This window comes from Hibiscus syriacus, unplaced genomic scaffold (assembly GCF_006381635.1).
Source record: "Hibiscus syriacus cultivar Baekdansim isolate YM2019G1 unplaced genomic scaffold, ASM638163v2 tig00109937_pilon, whole genome shotgun sequence".
Classification (NCBI taxonomy): Eukaryota; Viridiplantae; Streptophyta; class Magnoliopsida; order Malvales; family Malvaceae; genus Hibiscus; species Hibiscus syriacus.
Window position 1 is genome coordinate 9,098 of NW_024062534.1, and position 17,656 is coordinate 26,753.

Sequence of the window (17,656 nt, forward strand, 5' to 3'; positions counted from 1 at the left end):
ATCTGACCTGGTCCTGAAATTTAAAAAACCCGACCCGACCCGACCTGACCTGAATATTACACTTAAAAAAACCCGACCGACCCGAATATCAAACTTAAAATAACCCGATCTGAACCCGAATTTTTTTTAAAAAATCTGACCCGAATACCAAAAGATTAATCAGGGTAGTATGGTCAAATTTCACATTTACCCAAGAATTTCAATTTCATCATGTTATGGATGAAATTTACTTTCCCTCCCTTAATGGAATTGAATTTCAATTCACCCTTTGAAAACTTGAACCAAACATGAGAAAGTGGTGAAATTGAATTTTAATTCTCCTAATTTCAGCGGATTCCAACGAACCAAACACTACCTCACTAATGGAGAATACATTGATTTTTGACATGATCGTTGGGTTGGACTCATGTACTTGAAAGAAGCGTTCTCCCGAATTTTCGCTCTTGCAGTAAAAAAGGAAGACAAAGTGGGCGAGTTTGGAAAGTGTGGCAATGGAAAATGAGAGTGAAACATCTAAACCCAGACAAGACTATTTGGTTGGGAGATCGAACGTTGGGAAGAATTTTTTGTTGTTATTTCTAGGGCCTTGAGAAGTTCTGCAAGCAAAGATTGTGTTAGGTGGTTTGGAGCTTCGAATCGTATTTATTCGCCGAAAACGTTTTAGGTAAATTCATTCCCATCTAGATCAAATGTGGAAGGTGTATAGAAGGTGTGGCCCCTCCACAAGTGGTATGTTTTATTTGGAGAGCGGTTCAAAATCCAAAAAAAGGCAAAATTTAAAGTGTATCATACTACAAAATCAAAGATCTAAGTATTATTTTTTAGATTAATCATTAGTATCTATCTATTAATCGACTAATCCAGATCGAATATTACAGAGGCGAAATTTTTTCAACTCAGTTTACTCTATTCACAAACGTCAAAATTCAAATCCCTTACCTTGCTTGCTTAGAATACATAATTACTATTCCTATTAGATCAATTGATTGTTTGTAGTATTAATTATTAAATAGTGTTAAAAATATTAAATCCTTTTTGGGATTTTCCTTATAAGAAGGGCGCCAAATAAAAAATACTCAAACCCTAAAAGTTTCGATCAATTTTGAAGAAAGTTGAAAAAAAGAGAAATTGTTGAATACAATCAATGGCGAATCTTCCAATCGTGCAGTTCGGGAAGAAGATTTTAGAAACAGTGGAGCAGAATCAAGTGGTGGTGTTGATAGGAGAGACCGGTTCGGGAAAGAGCACTCACCTCTCTCAGATGCTCTACCGCAAAGGGTATACCGATTCCGGTATCGTGGCCGTCACTCAGCCACGTCGTGTGGCTGCCGTCTCTGTTTCCAGGTACTGTTCCAAAGCAAACTAGGAACTATAATGCTTTAGGAATTCAGAACATGTAATTTTTTTGCTTACAGTTAGGCTTTTTGTCGATGAAGGAAATGGAATAAATCCTTTCATTCTTACTGTTTATGCGCGTAGACGAGTTGTGCAGGAGCTTGATGTTAGGCTTGGGGAAGAAGTAGGCTATGCTATTCGGTTTGAAGATAGAACTTCCGAAAGAACAAAAATCAAGTAATGCATTTAAGCTTAAACAATATAATTCTCAGTTGCAGTGTTTTTGCTGTTGTTGTAATTTCCAACTTTATTGGTTATTTAACTACGGTGCTATGTAAAAATTGCATAGATACCTTACTGATGAAGTGCTTCTTCGAGAAAGCCTGTCAAATCCAGAACTAAATCAGTATTCTGTTATTATTTTGGACGAGGCTCATGAAAGGAGTCTGAACACGTAAGGTTCATCTTATATCCTGTTTCTTTTAACTATAATTTGATTGTATTTTCTTTGTTGGGTTTATGCTGTAGTTAAAGAATCTTTAATTTCTCAGGGATATTCTGCTGGGGTTGATGAAAAGCTTAGTTAAAAGACGCACCTCCAAGTTTAAAGTGCTGATAACATCAGCAACACTTGATGGTGAAAAAGTCTCGAAGTTCTTTTCAGATTGTCCCTTGTTGACTGTCCCTGGAAAATTATTTCCTGTGGAAATATTCTACAGCAAGGAGCGTCCTAGAAGCTATCTCGAGTCTTCCCTAAAAACAGCTCTGGGTATGTTGTGAGTTTATCTTTGTTACATATTCAGTTGTTGCAAACTTTATTATGCATATATGATGGCCATTTCTTGTTGTTTAACTAGCCTGCAATGCATTTGCTTTCTGCACCACGGTCTGCTCTAGTTACATAGTAAATTATAAAGAATAACCAAGTTTTTTTTATTCCTTGTATTATGATTGTTATCCCTTCTGACATCCACTAAGAATTTATTGATTAAATAGTATTATTTGTGCACCCTAGTCGTATGATTGCATGTGCTGAGGTGTTGAGGCACAATGCACATCAGCTGTACGCTAACCTTGATTCGTACTAGAAATTTTGGATTTCTGAAATTTCTTGGCATTCATATTTTGATGTTATGAGATCTTACTATGTAATGATTTTGGCAGATATACATGTTCGGGAACCAGAGGGTGACATCCTAATATTCATGACTGGACAAGCAAGCTTTCTGTCTCTCTTCTTTCTTACTTCTGGGGGTGGCATTTGATGTGGATTTAACTTGTATCTTTTTCTTTCTTGTTTATACATTGATTCATTGATGATTTTAACTGATTCTTTTAAAGCTGAGTGGTCTTTTATAGGATGATATAGAGAAGTTGGTATCAAAGCTGGAGGATAAAGTTCAAAGTCTAGAGGAAGGCTCCTGCATGGATGCATTAATCCTTCCTCTTCATGGTTCATTGCCACCTGAAATGCAGGTATACATTTATCTCAAATTTTCTTTTTTCTCTACCTCTGTTGCCTCATAGGAAATGAAATCAACTTGAGCTATATTTTCTTCAGATGCTGAAATATAATTGTATTAAATTCTTTTTCCCCACAATTTTTTGGTTGACATATTCTTGTTTGCTATGACCAACAGGTGCGTGTATTCACTCCACCCCCTCCAAACTGTAGGCGTTTTATTGTTGCCACAAACATAGCGGAAACTTCTTTGACAGTCGACGGTGTTGTGTAAGCAAATTTGATGCTTGTAAAATGTTTCTTGTCAGTGCTTGTCTTAGTTCTGTTAATTTAATTTCCACAATTTGACCTGCCTCCTAGCCAAAATTACTTGTTTATACTTTAATTCTTCTTTTAAATTTTGATAGGCTTGATTAGGTTCAAAATTTCTTAACTTGGGTGGAGAGGTTTTTTTTATAGGAATAGGTAGCCTCATTAAAAACCTCCCTCTTAGAGGTCCTATACCATAAGGTAAGAACCAACTAGCGGAATGAGGAAAAGAGTGCCACAATATATTGATTTCTAAAAAGTTACATAAGACTTAGAACAATCCTGCCAATTACATAAAACTTAAACACACTCCTCTAAAACCTTACTGAAAAACACCTCAGCTAAATAATACAAGGAAAACTATCACCCAATTCCCTCCTTTGCTAGTAAATCAACCTCGCAAGGGTGGAGAGGTTTTTGCATCCACTGTTTTCAATGTCTACCATGCACTGTTAAGTTGGCTATATGTGATAAAATTTCCTTAGAATCATTGCAAATATCAGAGACCTTTGACTGATTCTTCTATGGAGATGGAGAGCTTTACGTTAAAGGAAAGAATATTAGATTCAAGTTGTTGTAAGCCTTGTTTTTCTTCTATTTTTAATCTTCCTGAATGGAATATAGGGTATATAATAAATTGCAGGAATGTTACTAATGTATACTAATATCCTCAATTTTGGTCTTTATGAATCAACATTTCCTTAATTTGCCACTATCATGCAAATATTTCTACTCTTAGCAAAGCAATTACTGTGTCATGACTATGTAGGTTTAACATAAATGGTCAAATGTAAACCAATAAGTGGCGAAGTCCTTGATCTCCATGTCCAAAAGTTTTGGTAAAATAGACACATAGCAGAGACAAGGCTATTATGAATATCTAGAGGAAGACCTTTGCATTATATATATTTAATTATACAAATAATCAAATGGTAAATTGTTTCATAATTATTTTAATGAAATCACAATGTTATAGTTTGGTTTAATCCTTTTCCTCTTTGTTTCTTAATTTTACAATTTTCTACCTAGAGGAAGTCACTAAGATTTGGTCTTAAGGGTTCTACTAAGTGTTAAGATTTGTATATGGTCCAATGGTGACTATATTATTGTGATTCCACCCCCTATGGATTTTTTGAAGATGAATGTCGATGGAGCTGTTAGACTTGATGGCTCAAATGGAGGTATAGGAGGTATTTTGAGAGATTGGAATAGCAACTCCCTTCTGACTTTTTCAGAAAATGTAGGTCAGGGTCCCCCGCCGGTTGCTGAGTTAAAGGCTATTAAGAGAGGCATTGAAATCTATATGTCTTCTTGTTGGGTTAAGGTTGGAAGGTTGATTGTGGAAAGTGACTGTAAGTCGGCTGTGGAATGGGTTCATACCCCAGCTTTGGCCCCTGTTTTTATCCTCCCATTAGTTAAAGAGATTTCATCTTTTATCTCGGACAGGGTGCACTCAATTAGACTGATTCCAAGGGTGTGTAATGGGGAGGCTGATAGTTTAGCAAAGATGGGAATTGGTTGATGTTTAGTCGTTTCCAGTGCGTTTTATCGTTTGAGTTTAGGTTTTTGGTTCTGTTGAGTAGCTTAGTCTGTTGTGTTTTTTCAGTATGGTGTTTATGTTAAATCTTATGTAATTTCGGAGGAATAATAAAGTTTCTAAGGCACTCTTTTCCTCCTTCTTTGATCAAGAAGGAGGTTTTTAAGGAGGCCTGTCATTCTTATCAAAAAAAAAATTGTGATTCATTGTAATGTATATGTTAGAATTATGTTTATTAAGGAATAAAGTCATTCCTTAATTCTAGGAGTTAAGTTAGACTAGATATTCTCTAAATCTTAGTTCTACATTTTTAGGAATTATTTACTATCTACTTTCCTATAAAATGTGCACTATTGATTCTTGGAAAATAGAATAAAAGAAGAATAAAACTTCTTCTCTTAGTTTTGTTCATGACATTAGAGCAGTAGGTCTTACTCAATCCTGCTCATTTTTCCCTATTGTCTTGTATTTCTTAATGGTAGACAATACAAAAACTTCTTTAAATCCGAGACTTCACATGTGATTCAAAAAACTCCTAAACGATCAGGATATCGCTTATGGTGTAGCTACTACAATCGCACCGGTCACACAAAGGATAAGTGCTTCGAACTTAATGGCTATCTCGGGACAACAAAAAATCAGGAAGATAACAAGGCATTGCTTTCCTCCAACACTTCATCAGCCTTCACAGAAAATGTCCTAGACATTAGTCTAATCAAATCTCAACTTGAAACTCTCCATAAGATGCTTGGTACACCAACCGCACATGGATCATTGGCCTTTCATGATACTGCCCTTAATACTATCTCTGAATCCAATAATCAGTCCTCCTGGATTCTAGATTCGGACACCTCCGATCATATGACAGGTAACTCGTTCCTGTTTCACACATATGCCTTTTGCCATAACCAATCACATATTCGAATAGCAAATGACTCGTACTCTCCAGTTGCTGGAATTAAGGCTATTCATCTCACCAAGAATTTTCCGCTTGATAAAGTTCTACATGTCCCTAATTTATCCTGTAACATGCTTTAAATTAGTAAGCTCACAGAGGATAAGAATGTCCTTGCTGAATTTTCTGCTTTGCTCTTGGTTGTGTTATCTAAGAACAGAAATCGGGAAGGATGATTGGCACTGTTAAGGTAGACAATGGACTCTACATATGGGATAATCACAATGAAGTGAATAAACAAGGAGGACTTGCAAGTAAGATCAGCTCTTTTTGCTTCGAATGAGGAAACCATAATGTTATGGCACCCAAACTTCTTGTATTTGAAGAAATTGTTTTCTCAGTTATTTTGCAACAAAAATGCCAATTCCTTTAAATGTGAAACTTGTCAATTATCTAAACATACACGTTCGCCATATCCTTTAAAACCATATATCCAATCCCAATCTTTCAACTTGATTCACAGTGACCTTTGGGAGGCTAGTCGAATTAAAAATGTCACGAGAGCTAGATGGTTATCACCTTCATTAATGACCATACTAGATTATGTTGGGTCTATCTCAAAAAAAAAAATCCGAAACACCAAAAATATTTTAGAATTTTCATTCCATGATCCATACCTAATTTAACTCCATTATATACAATCAACACCGATAGTGGAAGAGAATACTTCAACTCTGTTTTGAGTCTATACCTTTCCGATTAAGGAATCATACATCAAAGCTCATGCCCGTCACAACACAGTAAAATGGAATTTTTAAATAGGAAAACTGACACCTACTAGTCGTTGCTCGAGCCCTAATGTTCACATTGAATGTCCCAAAATATTTGTGGGGGAGACGGTACTCATCGCTGGCTACCTAATAAACCGAATGCCTTCTAAGGTCTTTAACTTCCAAGCACCTATCAATACCCTACCAAAAGCCTTTCCACTATTCCGTGTTCCTACATTGCTTGTAAAAATCTTCGGGTGCAAGGCCTTTGTTCATAATCACCAACCCAAACAGTCTAAACTAGATCCTCGGGCTCATATATGTGTCTTCATAGGGTATTCTCCCACACAAAAAAGGTACAAGTGCTATTCTCCAACCTTGCATCACTTGTTTGTCTCTCGCGATGTCACATTTTTTGAATCCGAACCCTACTTTTCAGTAACTCATCTTTAGAAGGACACTCTCAATGAAGATGAGACCTTCAATAATCTTCTCATCATACCCTTTGACTCTAGTATCTCTATTACACAAAATCCAATAAATCCTAATAACCATGGCATTCTTCTTAGCACAGATACCTCTGCCCTTCCCATCGAAACAGAACAGGAAAATACTATTGTCCTTCCCACCGAAATACAACAGCCTCATACCCATGTCCTTCCCTCCAAAATAGGACATCAACAAGCTTTCGAGCTCCTTGTTTATTCACGGCGCCGTCATTCCTCTGAAGTTGACACAATAACAATGCCAATCTCATCCAAACCCAATGACTGTTCTGTACCAGAAGTTTATTTCTCTCCAATTTTCCAATTGTAGTTTGCAAAGGCATAAGGACATGTACACAACACCCTATTTATCGGTTTGTATCTTATAGGAATTTATCTAAGGCATATAACACTTTTGTGACTAATGTTGATCATGTAGACACTCCAAGAAATGTGAAAGAAGCCCTTGAATCAATAGAATGGAAACATGTTGTCCTGGAAGAAATGAAGGCACTCAAAGAAAATGGAACATGGGAAGTTTTGAATCTACCCGAAGGAAAGAAAACAATAGGTTGTAAATGGATTTTTACCGCAAAATTCAGACCCGATGACTTGTGGCCAAAGGTTTCACCCAAACCTATGGTTTTGATTACGACGAGACATTCGCACCTATTGCAAAACTTAATACGATACGAGTGCTCCTTTCCCTTGATGTCAACCTAGATTGGCCATTGACTCAATTAGACGTGAAGAATGCCTTCCTTAATGGCGAATTAAACGAGGAGGTATATATGGATTTTCCAGTGGGGTTTGAAGAAGAGAAGGGTCGAGTGTGCAAATTAAGGAAGTCTTTATATGGGCTGAAACATTCCCTAAGAGCATGGTTCAGTCGATTTTCTAAAGCCATGAACAACAGAAATTATACTCAGGGACAAGCGGATCATACTTTGCTTTACAAGCACTCGGAACTGGTAAATGTGCAATTCTTATAGTTTATGTTGACGATATCATATTTAATGGGAATGATCTGAGTGAAATTAGTGAACTGAAAAAGTTTCGTAGCACATAATTTGAGCTCAAGGACTTGGGAAACCTAAAATACTTCCTTGGAATGGAAGTAGCGAGGACACGAACATGTATTTCAATTTCTCAACGAAAATATGTACTTGATGTACTAACTGAAATTGGCATGTTGGGCTGCAAACCTGTCGGAGTTCAATTTGAACTTAGGCACTAATGAGGTTGGAGAAGAAGTAAACAGGGAGAGATATCAACGATTTGTGGGAAAACTCATATATCTATCTCACACGCGATTCAATATCAGTCAGTATATGCATGCACCAAGGGAGAAACACTTGGAAGCTACCTATCGAGTGCTAAGGTACTTGAAGAGAACTCTGGGTAAAGGTCTACAGTTCAATAAAACAGAAAGTAGATATGTGGAAGTTTATACTGATGCAGATTGGGCTGGTTTAGTGAGAGACAGGTGTTTTATGTGTGGTTACTATAGCTATGTATGGGGCAACCTTGTGACATGGAGAAGTGAAAAGAAGTCCGTCGTAGCTCGTAGTATTGCCAAGGTTGAGTATCGAGCTTTGTCGCATGGTATGTGCGAGGGAATCTAGATACACAGATTAATGAGGGAACTCCAAGTATCATATGACAAACCCATGAAGATGTGTTGTGACAACCAGGCAATAGTTGGTATAGCACAATCTTGTCCATCACGATCATACCAAACACATGGAATTAGATCAACATTTTATCAAAGAAAAAGTTGACTTAGGAGAGGTGTGCCTAACCTACTTACCCATGAAACAACAAGTTGCATACTTGTTAACTAAAAGCCTCAATAAAAGTATGTTTGAAGATCTTAGTGGTAAGCTGGGTTTGATCAACATCTACACGTCAACTTGAGGGGGGTGTTGGAATTCTGTATATTAAGGAATAAAATCATTCCTTAATTTTAGGAGTTAGACTAGATATTCTCTAAATCTTAGTTCCAGATTTTTAGGAATTATTTATTATTCTTTGCTATACTTTCCTATAAAATGCATACTATTGATACTCGGAAAATAGAACAAAAGAAGAATAAAACTTCTTCTCTTAGTTTTGTTCAGTATACCAAATTCTGCCACCTGCTTTTGCACTTGGTCTCGGTTTATAAGATCAATAGCAATGATATGTTGATTGATTTTCTCTAAATTAGTTATCTGTATATTTCTAGGTATGTTATTGATTCTGGTTACGTGAAGCAACGGCAATACAACCCAGCAACTGAAATGTATTCCCTTGATGTTGTTCAAATTAGCAAGTAAGTGGATGACTTAATGTTTCTTTCAGCTTTTGCAGAACATGTCTTTGTAGTAGCGCAACTTACAGTTGTGATTCATTTTGGTCTATATTTGTTTGCAAGTTCAATTTTCCTTGCATGATTTTACCCCTAATTTTCTCTGAACAAATTTATGTTCTTATCTTTCTTTTGTCACTTGAGTGGTCAGTTACCATTCTTGCAAATAATATTCCCCCCTTTTTCTTTTTGAATATTTTTTTTGTATTCTTTGAGGGTACAAGCTAATCAACGTGCTGGACGAGCTGGAAGAACACGTCCTGGGAAGTGCTACCGTTTATACCCATCCAGTGTTTACAATGATGAATTCCTGGATGCAACTGTTCCTGAAATACAGCGATCTTCTCTCGCTGGCAGTGTTCTTTATCTAAAGTCATTGGATCTCCCTGATATTGATATTCTGAAGTTTGATTTTCTTGATCCCCCTTCTAGTAAGAATGAATTCTTATTGTTTTCATTTGTCGTTAGGGCATAATGAAAGAACCAGCAATTGAGTTATCACTGTTTAAAATTTCCTTTCTGCCACTGTGTATTGTATTGTTTCTGGCAATGTCTCCTTATTGAATTGAGATATTGAATGTCTGGTTTAACTGCAGCTGAGTCATTAGAAGACGCTTTAAAGCAACTGTATCTGATTGATGCCATTGACGAAAATGGATCGATAACAAGTATAGGGCGAACAATGGCTGGTAAGGATTCAACTTGCTTTCAAGTATTACCATGCTAACCAGTTGCCGTTAATTGATAAATTCATGCATAATTTCGTAGCTGCTGCTAGTTATTTTTCCCTCGGTCATGTTTATGATAACTATGGATTTGCAACCCCTGAAACTGGGACCTTCATGAAACTAAACCCAGAATGGCCACCTTCATTAATTCCTAGTTAACTCGTGTCTACAACGGGAAATCATGAGTTACTATAAATTAAAATGCTAAGGAATTATATTTACCTCGAATGACCTTGCAAGATATGAATCTGAATGCAGTCAACTTATTGGTGATCAATTACAAACCCTTTCCATGAAACCAAACTCATAATGGCCACCTTCATTGATTCTTTGTTAACTCATGTCTAAAATTGGCAAGCATGAGCTACTGTCTATACCAATGCTAATGATTTTACTTACCTGTAATTACTATTTGTTTTGATAAGTTGCTATTCTTTGTGTTGTTTTATCATAGCTACTACTCCTTTGCATAAAATAATTTTATAGTGCTTTTTTTTTCTTGGAAACTGCTTTATTTTGCAGATGTTCTCATTGCACAACTTTGTATTTGTCTGCAGAGCTCCCATTGGAACCTTCACTTTCGAGAACTTTAATTGAGGCAAATGAATTTGGTTGCTTATCCCAGGCTCTGACTGTTGTAGCCATGTTATCAGTTGAAACAAATTTGCTTCCCGGTCGAAGGTTATGTTATGCAAGTTGTTATGAGATTGTATATTATAAGCATGCTGACTATAGCTTTTCCTGTTATCTTTAACTTAGAAGCAACTAGTTGGACTGTTAACTGTGCAAATTGGAATTTGCAGCTACTGCCTGCTGACGTAGTACCTTATATGCATAAAATATCCTCTGTTCTTCAAGTTTTCTCCAAGATGGATTTGATTAGCAGAAGGAAAATGAAATTATTTCACTTTATTTTGAGATCTCTGATCTTTTGGAGATGGGTAGTTGGGGCTTAATGATATCCAAATTCCATCAATTGAAATGAAGTCTGTTTTTCCATAGTTGCAGAGATGTTCTCATTTCTGAATGCTTAATGGTCGATTCTAATAAAATAATTTTTCTCTAACTGCAGCAAGAATAACGAGAATAAAAGGAAGCACCCTCCATTGGAACTTCCTGATGGTTCTGGTTTTGGTGATCACATCCAACTGTTACAGATCTATGAATGCTGGGATGAAAATGATTACGATATTGGTTGGTGCAAGGATTATGAATTACAGGTATGCTTCTTATCCTCCAATTTAGAAAACATGCATTTGGAAACTGTAAGATATTAGGCATGTCATTTTGATCGTTTAATGCTTTCTTTTAACAATAATAAAAATGTGCCTCAATTACTTGATGTTTGTGCATACCATGTCATTCTATTTTCAGATGGATCTTTCTATGATGTGCAGTAGTGCCCTTGACCCCGATACATTATCAATGGAATGCCTTGCATACTATTCTCATTCTAAAGATGATCATGAATAACACATTTGAGACGTTTTGTTTTTTAGGTGCGAGGAATGATGTTTGTCAAAGAAGTTCGAAAGCAGCTGTGTCAGATAATGCAGAAGATAGCAAAGGGTCAGCATTGATTTGACTTAGCAGTGATTTCTTGAGATTTTGCGTTTGTTAATTTGACTTGGCTTTACTTTCATATCTATCTCACATATTCAACCAGAAGTACACGTCTTTGCCATTCTACAGCCTTAGGCCTGGTTCCTAGAAAAAAGATTCATGCTTGAAATAATAGTTTGGCAGCATAATAGCTTTCTATGAAACTTGTGTAGCGTTGATTCGGTTGTGTCCAACGAGGGTATGTTCAATTTTTTTCCCCAAAATTTTCTATAGGAATTATAGAGATGATTTGTTACCATTCCTATAGAGATATGATTTGTTACCATTCCTATAGAGATATGATTTGTTACCATTTTTATAGAGATATGATTTTGTAAATAGATTTCTACAATCCCTTATTTTAAGAGATCATATTCTAGGATTATTATTTTTCCTTTCTTAGAGTTTCCTACTTTAGAGAGATATTTTGTATATAAATATGTAATCTGTCATATTGAAAAGAATAATAAATTACAGAGAATTACTCTGATTTCTACATGGTATCAGCTTAGGTTACGGTTTCTTTCCAACCTAGATAATGTCCACAACTTCTTCTCCTACTCCGGAGATCACTTCAAATCCAAAAAATTTTTCTGGTTCTGCTGCTCAATCAGAAGGTAATATGGCCATGAAAGAACCAGAAGGTAAATCTCATGCTACAGTTTTTTTCTCCTCCCAGTAGTCCCCTAATTGGATCCTCGATTATGGTGCTACGGATCATATGACTGGTAATAAGGATTTGTTTTGCAATTGTTTTCCAAACTTTGGTAAAGCTGTCAAAACGGCTGATGGTTCTTTGTACAAAATAGAAGGATATGGCACTGTTATTCTCAATGATCAGATTGTACTTAAAAATGTCCTCTTCGTACCAAATCTGGCTTGAAATCTCGTTTCCGTTAGTAAATTTTCCACCGACTTGCACTGCTCTGCAATTTTTAATGATATTGATTGTACTTTGCAGGCACTGAACTCGAAGAAGATGATTGGTAAGGCCAGGTTGCAGAATGGTCTCTACATTCTTCATGCCTCTACTAAAATCGAAATCTCGAAATCTTTCACCGCTTTAGAAAAAGTTGATAATGTTATGTTGTGGCACTATCGTTTAGGTCATCCTAGTTTTCACTATCTTGCAAAAGTTTTTCCTGCTCTATTCATTTATAAAAGGCCAAATTCTTCTTCTTGCAAAGTTTGCTCTCTTGCCAAAAACACTAAATCAACTTATTCTCCTTCTACATATAAGCCTTCTCACCCTTTTGCTTTGATCCACAGTGATATTTGGGGTCCTTCTCGGGTGAAGAATGCTGATAATTGTAAGTGTTTTATCACTTTCATTGATGATCACAGTAGGATAACTTGGACTTATTTGCTAAAAGATAAATCTGAAACTGCAGGTGTTTTTACCCAATTTTATAACATGGTTCTCACCCAATTTGGGTCTAAAATTCAGCTCTTTAAATATGATAATGGCAGTGAATTTTTTGCTAAGTCTTTGGGTGCGTTTTTCAGGAAAAAATGCATAGTTCAGATTAGTTTTTGTGTTGATACCCCACAACAAAACGATATTGCCGAAAGAAAAAATAAACATCTCCTTGAAGTTATTCGTTCTTTTCTATTTACCACTAATGTTCCAAAATATTTGTGGGGGGAAGCCTTATTAACTGTCACATATTTAATCAATCGAATGCCTGGTAAGGTTTTACAATTTCAAACACTTCAATATATATTTTTGCAATACTTTCCCCATTTTAAACCTATCTTCTCCATTCTTCCACTTAAAATATTTGGTTGTACTGTTTTTATTTAAAACATTGCTTCTAATAAGTCCAAGTTAGATCCTAAATCATTAAAGTATGTACTGGTTGGGTATTCTTCACTTAAGAAATGTTATAAATGCTATCATCTTCTTTCAAAACAATTTTTTACCACTATGGATATAACATTTTATGAGCAGGATCCCTATTTCACTCAGGCTTAAATTCAGGGGGAGACATGGAAGGATTTTCAGCCACATCAGGTATCTCCTCCTACTCTTCATTCTCAACTTTCAGAATTGCCACCAATTTTGTCCTTACCTACAGATTTGTCACCTGTAACTACTCCTATTGATCCACCGGTAGTACCTATCACTACTTCACCCATACCCACTTTAAATACCCTTCCTGAAAATACACCTACTCACATTCAAAATATTCCACAAATAACACCAATCAAACAGCTCCGTTTCTATACAAGGAAAAGAAAACATATTCCTGAGGCTGTTTTGCAATCTGATGCTTGCCGAGAATTGGATTTGGGTCCAGCTGCCGAAATAGAAGAAGAAATCAGTAAGTCCACTTCCCCTACTCTAGATGACTTCCCTATTACTATTAGAAAAGGGATTAGACAGTGTACCAAGCATCCTATTGAAAAATTTGCTGGTTATAATTCATTGATGCCGTCTTTTCAAGCATTTACAACAAACTTGGATAAAGAACAGGTTCCTACAAGCATAGCTGAAGCTCTAAAGGATTCAAAATGGAAAAGGGCTGTTGAAGAGGAAATTTGTGCACTAGAGAAAAATGCTACTTGGACTGTTACGGACCTTCCTCAAGGAAAAAAGGTGATTGGCTGTAAATGGATCTTTACTGTAAAGTATAACTCAAATGGTAGCATCCAACGATACAAAGCGAGACTAGTGGCCAGAGGCTTTACACAAACATATGGGATAGATTTCACAGAAACTTTTGCACCTGTGGCAAAGCTGAATACTGTTCGAGTACTCCTAAGTTTAGCTGTAAATTGCGATTGGAAATTACACCAACTTGATGTAAAAAACGCTTTTCTTAATGGCAAGCTAGAAGAAGAAGTCTATATGATGTTGTCACCTGGCTTAAAGTCTGTTGAAGGAAGTAACAAGGTGTGCAAGCTCAACAAGTCTCTATACGGATTAAAACAATCACCCAGAGCTTGGTTCGAGAGGTTCACTAAAGTCATCCTAAAAAACGGCTACAAGCAATCTCTCGCCGATCACACTCTTTTCATCAAGGTAACTTCTACAAATAAGAAAGTTATCCTTATTGTGTATGTGGACGACATAATTCTTACCGGAGATGATGAAGAAGAGATTTGCAATTTGAAGAAGTTGTTAAATAAGGAATTCGAAACTAAGGACTTGGGAAAGCTAAGGTATTTCCTAGGAATGGAGGTGGCAAGGTCAAAAGAAGGACTTGTGATCAACTAAAGAAAATATGTACTTGATTTACTCAAAGAAACTGGTTTTCTTGGTTATAAGCCGATTGATACACCATTGGAGGTAAGCTTGAAATTTAACAAAGAAGATGGGTCATTGGTAGACAAAGAGAAATTTCAAAGATTAAATGGGAAACTAATTTATTTATCCTTGACAAGGCCAGATATAACATTTCCTGTAAATGTGATAAGTCAACACATGACTAATCCTACTGAAGAGCATATGGCAGCAGCAAATAGAATTCTCAAGTATTTAAAGAAAACTCTAGGACACGGTTTAATGTTTAAGAAGACACAAGACAGAACTGTTAAGATCTTTACAGATTCTAGTTGGGCCGGAGACCTTACTGAAAGGAGATCCACTAGTGGCTACTGCACCTTTGTTTGGGGAAACCTTACAACTTGGAGAAGTAAGAAACAATCTGTCGTTTCAAGAAGTAGTGCTGAAGCTGAATTTAGAGCACTAGCATTGGGAATATGCGAAGGAATTTGGCTACTTAAACTACTGAAAGAACTTGTCACTAATTAAGAGGATCACTTTGAAGTTTTGTGTGATAATCAATCTGCTATTCAAATTGCCAAGAACCCAGTTCAACAGATCGGACAAAGCATGTTGAGATTGATAGGCATTTTATTGCTGATCAAGTTAACAAAAAGACAACCACACTTTCATACATTCCTTCAGAAGAACAAGTTGCAGACATTCTTACTAAGGCTTTGCCAAAGCCTGTTTTCAATAAATTCCTATTCAAGCTGGGATTATACAATGTATATTCTCCAGCTTGAGGGGAGTGTAGGAATTATAGAGATGATTTGTTACCATTCCTATAGAGATATGATTTGTTATCATTCCTATAGAGATATGATTTGTTACCATTCCTATAGAGATATGATTTTGTAAATAGATTTCTACAATTCCTTATTTTAAGGGTTCATATCTTAGGATTATTATTTTTCCTTTCTTAGAGTTTCCTATTTTAGAGAGATATTTTGTATATAAATATGTAATCTGTCATATTGAAAAGAATAAGAAATTACAGAGAATTACTCTGATTTCTACATTTTCCATATATTTTTTTGGGGGTGGTCTTTGAGGGGTCATATCTCTATACCCATGTTTTCATGTTGGCATTGGACTTAGATGTCAGATTTGGGTATCTAAAGAAAAATGAAGAGTCAAAGCTAAAGATAAGCCCTTAACTTCTTAATCCAGAACAGATAAACATTATTGAAAATCCTTGCACATAATTTGTGTTTCCCGTGGCAGTGTTAACTAGAATGGTCTGTAGGTTTCGAAACAGGGAAATACATAGAAATATGTCTTTCTTTAGAAATCCTGCAGGTGTTAACCCAGTCTTCCTGTCATTGCCATTTTCCTTCTACCTTGAATTTTTTTTGTTGCAGTAACGACCTATTCATCTGAAAACAGGATCATTTGAAGTGCGATCAAATCAAAGCCGGAAAAGAGACATAGTTATAGGAATTTGAGGAAGGCATTGTCCATTGGCTATGCTAATCAGCTTGCTGAGAGGATGAGGAATCATAATGGCTTCGAACACTGGGTTTTAAGCCGCAACTAGTGCAGGTATCAATTTTTAATAGTTTAATCTTGTGGTAGTTTATTGTATATGAGAGGATTATTTAATTTGATGGCTACATTCCCTTTGTTTAAAATCGGGTTTGAAGACATACATAGATACCAAAGAAATTTTGAATATTTATCAGGGGTGTCATATATATAAGAGCATTGAGGTTGAAAGTTTGAAACCATTGCTGATTCTTGATCGTTCAAGTATATTGTTGTTCAAAATGTAACTAAAGCAATTATTGTTGATGTTAGGTGCATCCTTCCTCTGTGCTAAAGCCAGATGACGACGGATTATATCCAAATTATGTTGTCTACCACGAACTTATTGCTACCTCACGGCCATATATGAGGAATGTGTGTACCGTAGAGCGTCAATGGGTGATGCCCATTTCAGAGAAACTTGAAAAACTCGATGTAAGAAAATTAAGGTAAATCAATCAGATTTTGAGACACATATCAAGATAATTTTCTTGTTCTCTGATTTAAGATTTAGCACATATTTGAGCTTAGCTCTCTTCTTTTCTTCATGAAGTGGTGGAGGATTGGGTCATGTAGAAGAGGTAACCGAGGGAAACACGTCAGAATTGCCAAAGAAGGGAGCTGACGTTATAGCTCCGGAAGAGCGGGAAAGTAAAATCCAGGCAGCAAGGGAACGTTTTCTTGCTCGCAAGGGAAAGAAATGAATTTGGGTACAACGGACTAGTGCAGGACCTTCCAACACTTAGAATTGCTGATGGGGATGAGAATCATGTATGCTCGTGATTTCCAAGTTCCAGCTATCTCTTCTTTCGAAATTTACGAATGGCATGTGGACTTGATGCTTATACAGGCCTTTGGTAAGTGAGCTCGGCTACAGTATGTGTCAGCCGGAGGCAAGCAACATTCTATTCCTCGACACAAAAGCGCACGGTTTGGATATGATTCTAGATCAACCTCGTAATTTGAATGTATACACAGACGAAAGGATAAAGACTACATTTGCCCTGAACTTATAGGTCAAGTTAACCATTATCCTTTCATATATAGTTGTACTTTGTTAGGGTTTACCCCCTTTTTTTATAAAAAAAAGAATATGAATATATTTTAATAAAAAGGGGGTAATATATGTTAAACATTCAAAAGGTAACACCTATTTCAGTGTAGTGTTAAACATTTTGATATATATTTACATATTTTGGCATTTTGGTGTAGTTTTAGAAATTTTGTATGGATAATATATGTTGGTAGAATAAAATATTTTGATATTAGTATTAAATACTTTGATGGTTGTTAAAAATGTTTACAGACATTAACCAATTGTCAATAGGCGTTGATCGTATACTCAAATATTTAACGAAATACTGGAACTATTATACACAAACTTCTGA

General features: G+C 36.1%; 1 protein-coding gene across 1 annotated transcript; it reads left to right on the forward strand.

Annotated features, from left to right (window-relative positions):
- The first annotated feature begins 1,029 nt into the window (after positions 1 to 1,029).
- Positions 1,030 to 17,341, forward strand: LOC120210869 (probable pre-mRNA-splicing factor ATP-dependent RNA helicase DEAH4). Its single transcript, XM_039209526.1, is given in 18 exon segments — positions 1,030 to 1,344; positions 1,480 to 1,572; positions 1,685 to 1,789; positions 1,887 to 2,104; positions 2,500 to 2,552; positions 2,695 to 2,811; positions 2,976 to 3,067; positions 9,021 to 9,107; positions 9,360 to 9,574; positions 9,740 to 9,832; positions 10,429 to 10,552; positions 10,944 to 11,091; positions 11,371 to 11,440; positions 16,131 to 16,169; positions 16,172 to 16,252; positions 16,255 to 16,286; positions 16,542 to 16,717; positions 16,822 to 17,341. Coding segments are annotated over 18 exon segments (2,094 nt in total). The 5' UTR covers positions 1,030 to 1,144; the 3' UTR covers positions 16,973 to 17,341.
- Positions 17,342 to 17,656: the final 315 nt, after the last annotated feature.